At 38.8% G+C, this 7332-nt stretch overlaps 1 protein-coding gene across 1 annotated transcript in view; it reads left to right on the top strand.

Moving 5' to 3' along the window:
- Positions 1 to 149: 149 nt before the first annotated feature.
- Positions 150 to 7332, top strand: part of OCRL (OCRL inositol polyphosphate-5-phosphatase) — a 49950-nt gene continuing 42767 nt past the window's right edge. Inside the window, exons 1-2 of the mRNA XM_077766170.1 lie at positions 150 to 223; positions 5279 to 5373. Coding sequence (XP_077622296.1) covers positions 156 to 223; positions 5279 to 5373 — 163 coding nt within the window. The 5' untranslated portion in view covers positions 150 to 155. The remainder of the gene's footprint in view (positions 224 to 5278; positions 5374 to 7332) is intronic.

Raw genomic sequence — 7332 nt, forward strand, 5'->3', positions numbered from 1 at the left:
GCGGGGGGTGGGGGCCGGCGCGGGAGGCGATGCCTTGGGCACCCTGGAGGGCGGGCAGAGGGGTGAGAGCCTCTCTCTACCCTGCACCGCGCCAACCCTCCCTGGCCGCGCTTCTAGAGGAGACCCTTGACTCTCGCCCACATACTATCGAGGGTATGGAGATAAAGGGTGCTCTCCGGGAGCCCTGCTTCCTGACGCTAGCCCAAAGGAACGGGCAATATGAGTAAGTAACCACCTGATTCCCACTGAGGAGGGGAACCTGCCATTACCTCCCAACCTCAAACCGCGACAAGCCACCCACTCTCCTTCCACTGAGGCCGCGTGGGCAACAGGTTCAGGCTCAGGTGTGAAGTGCAAGCGCTGTAGCCATGGGGCTTTGTCCCCAATTCTCAAGCCGCTAGGTTGCTCCTGGCAGTGTGGCTCAGTGGAAGGACTCAACAGGCGGGCGTTGAAGCAGGAAGCCTGGGTTTTTAGTTCCTGCCTCTGCAACGACATGTATTGTGTAACCTTGGGCAAGTCAATAATGATTTGTGGACCTTGGTGTCCTCATCAGTCAAATAAAAACATTAACTGCCTTACCTTACAGACTTTGAAGTTGTAACTGGTGGAATAATAAATGCACAAGCGGTTTGCAAAAAGCAAAAGTGTTGTAGAAGAGCTTCATTGTTAACCTTACAGAAGTGCCTTTTCTTAACCCCATTCAACTGGTTCCTCCAGTTTCCCTACTCCCTTATTCCACTTGCTTGAAGGCATATTCATTAATTCAGTAATGGTTTAGTGTAAGCCAGTAACTGCCTCAATTATTGACTTGACTGTTAGAAAAAGTAATGAAACGTGTAGAAATATAAACAGCATTTGGCAGTTTATCAGTGTGTATTACCTTCCGTTCTGCCTTGCATATAGGCAATAAATACTGCGTATAGGCTTATACTTGTGTATAGGCTCAATAAATACTGTTGACTGATTGAATAGAGGATTATTTTGATAAGCTATCGCTATAGCTGCTGATCTCACTCCCTTTCCACTAATGCCCCATCTTAAAAGTATCCATGGTGACCATTAGGCCCTGTTGCTGCATGCCCAATTCACCTCCCTTGATTCTTCATTGGTTTCTTGACATCCGAGTTTAAAAATCGGTGATCATTTAAATCCTGCTTTCTCCCAACATTGGATTTGGCCTAAAAACAATTTTTCTCAAGTCCATGCTTTTAGATCTTACAGACTCAGTCTGTGTCTATGCTGTCGAATTTACACAGAAGAACTTCCCACTGACTTAGTCTTCCCTTTTCTGAGACTTGCTGCCACTCTAACTGGACAACAGCTGACCTGTGAAGTAGTTCTTCCCTAGGTCCTGCTTGGTCAGTTCTGTTGATGTGGTAAATTGATGTTATTTTCCCCAGATTTCATCCAACCCTGAAAGACCAGTTGAATAATAAATTCAACAGAAAAGTGAATTGAAAAGCGGAATACCACTGCCACTTCCAAAGGCTAGAATGGAGTGGAGAGATGTGACCTTTGGATAAACCAGTAAATTTTTTGCATCTCGACTTCCTCTTCTGTAGAAACAAAGTTATGAGGATTAAATAAAATAACTACATTGTTGAGATGACCACAGCCTCAGATATGGTTCCTTGGTTTGATAGCTTTGGAGCTCTAGTTAGCTAATAGGGGAGTGAGCAGCTCACCTTGATTCTATCTGGCTTCATGTGGTAGGAGAACTTTTAAACTCAGAATGATAGCTCTGACTATTATTGTCCTCTTCACAAAGAAATGAAAGTTTTAGTTCCATATCTGTTTGAGTTAAGGGGGTACAGCAGCAACTGACACTTAATTGTCTTGGTGTGTGCCAGGTACTTTTCTGAGGACTTTCTATGAATTAGTTCATTAACCCTCATGTGAGGGTTACTGTGAAATTGTAATATTATCACCATCACCCCATTTTCTAGATATAGAAATTGAGGCACAGAGAGATTAAGTCACTTGTTGAGATACCCGTGTAACATTTCAGAATGACACTGTTTGAGAAGTTTCTTTTGAAATCATTTATTGGAGATACCAAATATTGTCATACCATCTATAATCCTCACATTCTTGTTACCTTCTCTGACTTGGGCTCTTCTCACAACTTTTTTCCTTTTGGTCTTTTTATTCTATAACTTGAAGTCTATTTTAATATTTAGTACTGTAGTTCCTGCTGTCAACCATTGGAGAAATGTAGTTGAGAGAGTAAAATTACAATTAAAAATAATGTTTTTTTCAAGGAAAATGGATTATGATGCAACATGTTGTTTCATCTTTAACCTTCCTTGAACAAATCAAAGTATTTCCTAGAATAATGCTGAGTCTGCTTTCACAATTTGTTACTCTTTTCTGTTTGACAACTACCAAATTCTAATATCCATTGTTTTTGCAATATACCTATTATTTTTCATCTTTCTGGTCTGAAACTAATGATTACATTTAGGAAGAATTAAAAAAATATTTTTTTTAAGTAGGCTCCACGCCCAATATGGAGCTTGAACTCCTGACCCTGAGACCAAGAGTTGCATGCTCTATTGACTGAGCCAGCCAGGAGCCCCAGAAGAATTTTTATACTTACTCTTCAAAATTTTTTTTTAACATTTATTCATTTTTGGGAGACAGAGAGACAGAGTGCAGATGGAGAAGGGGAGAGAGAGGGAGACATAGCATCTGAAGCAGGCTCCAGGCTCTGAGCTGTCAGCACAGAGCCCGACACGGGGCTCTAACTCAAAAACTGAGATCATGACCTGAGCCGAAGTCGGACTCTTAACCGACTGAGCCACACAGGTGCCCCTATTTATTCTTAACCCTATTCTTTAAAAAAAAATTTTTTTTTAATGTTTTATTTATTTTTGAGGGAGAGAGAGAGAGAGAGAGACAGTGTGAGTAGGGGAGGGCCAGAGAGAGAGGGAGACACAGAATCTAAAGCAGGCTCCAGGCTCTGAGCTGCCAGCACAGAGCGCAACGCGGGGCTCAAACCCATGAACGGTGAGATCATGACCTGAGCCAAAGCTGGACACTCAACCAACTGATCCACCCAGGTGCCCCTTCTTAACCCTGTTCTTGCTACAATTTATTTAGTGACTAACACATGGTAGATATCGTGGAATTGACTTAAATTCCAAGTTGATCTTTGTTTTGTAATGGGTTTTTTTGGGGGGAGGTTGCATTTTTAAATTGAGATATAATTGACATATAATATCTTAGTTTCAAGTGCACAACACAATGATTTGATATCCATATATATTGTGAAATGACCAAAACAAGTCTAGTTAACATCCATCACCATACATAGTTACAGATTTTTTTCTTGTGATCAGAACTTTTGAGATCTACTCTCTTAGCACCTTTTAATTATACAGTACAGTATTACTGATTGTAGTCACCATGCTGTACATTACATCCCTATGACTTACTTATTTTATAACTGGAAGTTTGAACCTTTTGACCCCCTTCATCCATTTCACCTACCCCCCACCTCTGACAATCACCTGTCCTCTGTATCTATGATTTTGGTTTTTTGGTTTGTTTTTAGATTTTACATATAAGTGAGATCATATGGTATTTGTCTTTTTCTGCTTTATTTCACTTAGAATAATGCCCTCAAGGTCCATCCGTGTTGTCCCTTATGTGATGGCTTTTAACAGTATAATCTAGTTCAAGCTTTACTGCTAATGTCAAACACTGTATTTCTAGTCTTCATTTCTTTGAGATTGTATTGGTTTGTGTTCATTTTTCCCAAAGTAAGCTCTTCCTCCTTCACTCTTGCTTTGTCAGTCTTTTATCTTGTTTCTGATCTCCATCTGGATTTATAAGACTCTGCTTGCCTCATGAACTTTGCACGTTGAAAGGAGCCTGCCCCATATTCCTCTAGTCACCTTAAAATATGAACATCTACAGATTAGGCAGGCAGAATCAGAGCAGAAAGATAGCATCAGTACTTTTATTTCCCTTAGTTCTGTCTAAGCAGTTCCTTTCCCCATATGATCTCCTTTAAATTTAACACATTTGAAAAAAATTGAAAAAGCTAAAACAATAACGCCTGAAAAGACAACAAACTAGAAATAAAACCCTTCAAAACAATGACATTTTTTTAATGTAAGAGGTTGAACAAATTATATTTAGAAATTTATCTCTGTGTATAGCTTAGTGAAACTGGTTTATTTATTCAACCAATATTTATTGAGCATCTCTTAGGCAGGAGGCAAAACGGAATATGATAGGGTCTTTGTTCAAGGAGCTCAGATCAGTGAGGGAAATAAATATAACTGCAATGGAGGGTATAAGTATTATAGGGGCAGATGAAGGATACCAGGGTACTGGTTCTGCTTGGGGGAATTAGGAAAAGCTGCAAAGAGGAGGTGATATTTGAGCTGGGTCTCAGGAAGAATGGAAGCGTGTTCCTGGCAGAAAGAACCACCTGAAGACTGCTTGATTTGGGGAAGCTAGATGTTCAGAATGGTTGTTTACTAGTAGGTCATACCTTGATCCTGGGCCACTAAGGATAAGCAGTAAATGAAAATTAATATTTCAGGAGTACCTAGGAATTTAGAAGTCTTTCATTTCATAGTGGGAGGCCATATCCAGTTATGTTTACCTAGAAATACCAGCATGAAGTTGGAAACCAGAGTAAAAACACAAGGAATATAAGGCACTGGTTGTGATATCTGCTGCCTTGGTCATGGGTTATTTTAACTGATTCGGCTGGCTGGGTACCTCTTACTTCTCCATGAACCTGTATACCTGTTTGAAGAGATAGAACCATTCTTTGGGAAAAGCCATAGGAATATAATCTGAAAGCTAATATATGAAATTTCTAATTCATTTATTCAGCAAACTTGAGTGACTGCTATGTGCCAGGCACTGTGATAGTTGCTAGAAATACTGTTGTGAAAATATAACCATAAGTCTGCCTTCATGCCATCCACACCTAGCTATTCTTCGCTCTAGTATACATGCTCTGAAGGTGTATGCACTATAATTCTTGCTTTTGGGATTGTAAGCAGTTTTTAGGACATAGACTATTGTATATTCTTTATAGCATAAGACAGTGTGGGTATTCAGATATTGATTGTCACTAACATTCTCTTAGATCTAGAGTGATATCTAGCTGTCATGATGCTCAGATCCAGGGAATGAGATATAGTAAGTCTAATAAATATGGACTAGATTTGTGTAACAACACAGCAGTATATTTTGTTTTTGAACGTTTGCGTTTTTTAGTAGCCATTTGTTGATGCATTCTTCTGTTTCCTAGGTTAATAATCCAGTTGCGCGAGAAGGAACAGCATGTTCAAGATATCATTCCTATAAATAGCCACTTTAGATGTGTTCAAGGTACTAGCTTTAATTGCCTAGCTAGTTTTACAATGTTTTTCCTTGGTCGTTATTGCATTGTGTAATACCATACATATTTAAATATGTCACTGCACATAAAATGAAATGTATTGGTCTTTGCAGAAAGTGATAACATTACTAAGCTACCATTGAGAGGATGGTAAATGCTTTGTCTATGAGTGCTGAAGGGCTATACTGAAATATGTATATAGTCTCACCTGCTTCCCTAGCTGGGCGTTAGAGATGTATGTACTCTTACCTATGTAGGTAGTCTTTTATGCTTATGGACTTCTGTGTGGATATAAATGACATTCTTTGTTTAACAAACACTGCTTATTGTAAAGTATCAAGGTCACTGGGTTCACACACATTCAGCACTTTCTTCCCACACTGAAGTTAAAACATTTGTCAACACCCCTTACCAGATTTTAATACCTTGTACTCAATTGTACTGATTCTCAGACCTTGATGTTGGTGAATCATAAGAAAATCAACTCCAAGAAGGACATATTTGGCTTCCTGCCCTCAAATTTGGGGACAGAGAACAGAAAATCTGTTGTTTCATATGCTACAATGAGACTCAAAATTTGGTAGTTTTGTGTGGGAAGTGTTGCTTCTGTCATCTCACATTGCTTTAGAAGGGAAATTGATTACTAGAGAACAAATGCATTATGTTTCCAGGGGGTTCATTGGCTTTGTCAGAAAGAAACATTCTGTATCAGCTGTAGCTTCTTGAAAAACTTGAATCTTACCTCACATGGATTCTTTCTTAAACTACATGAACTTTTTTGATCACAGAAGTAATACGTATACTGTAGAAAGTTTGGAAAGAACAAAAAAGTATACAGAAAATAAATACATTCCACCCTTCAGAAACAAACACCTAACATTTATCTTTTTTTCCACACATGTAACTTTCAGGGTTGGCAGAACTCATACTATATGTAGTTTTTTGTCTGTTCCGCATGCCATCATATTATGAGTGCTTTTCCATGCTATTAATAGGTAGCATACTATTCCATTTATGAATACCCTACAATGTAAGTATTCCCGTGTTTGACATTTGGGTTAATTTTTCCTAGTTTAAATGATAATGTGATGAATATCTCTGTACATAAATCTTCTTGCACATCTTGTATTAGGATTTTTTCCTAAATAGAAATACTAAGTGGGAATGATTTTTTTTAAGACAATGTTGTATTGAGAATTAAAAATAACAGTCTCCACATTGTATAGAAGAATGAAATCATAGCTATTTAGCCTGCCCTGTGTGAGAGGTACATGTTGAACAAGGCACCTGCCTGCCATAGTAAGTTACTATTGTCACTTTACTTTTCATGGTGTAGCACTCTTTATTACATACCTAGCCCTTTAAGGAGGAGAAAAACCAAAGAACGTGACTTTAGGTTTTCGCATGCTGTTAATTCTCTACCTTATTGTATTATTTCTATAGTCTCTTTTATCCTATTTCTCTTAGTATTGTTTTTAATAAGAATATAAGATATATTGTTAGGTTGGAATCTAAGAAAATACGTGTGCACACACATTGTTGTTCCCCATAACAAAGCTAGAATGGCTACCTCCTTGAGTTTTCACATCCTTAGTTTCCCAACCTGTGCATCCATTTTGATAAGTCTATAAATACTTGGGTTTTAAAGAATTAAAGTTACTCAAGAACAGTGGTGAACTTAAAGCACTATGTCCTGATGCACTATTGTCCCTTGATTTATCATGCTAGTGAGGATATTGAGGCAATTTTTAAATATTAGACNATCTGGGCTTCTGAAGGAGCTGGAAAAGGCTGAGACTACTCCATCTGGCCAAGGTAGATCCAGGCTAATCCTAAGGAGTCAGCACCCAGAGTTCCAATAGCCAGGAGGATCTTATAGGTATGGTTGGCCAAATCCAGGGAAATCCAAGAGAAAGAGGTGGGTTGGATCTAGACACTGGAGAAAAGGAAGGAAGTCCAGGAGA

Source organism: Crocuta crocuta, unplaced genomic scaffold, assembly GCF_008692635.1.
Source record: "Crocuta crocuta isolate KB4526 unplaced genomic scaffold, BGI_CrCroc_1.0 scaffold1133, whole genome shotgun sequence".
In the NCBI taxonomy this organism is placed as follows: domain Eukaryota; kingdom Metazoa; phylum Chordata; class Mammalia; order Carnivora; family Hyaenidae; genus Crocuta; species Crocuta crocuta.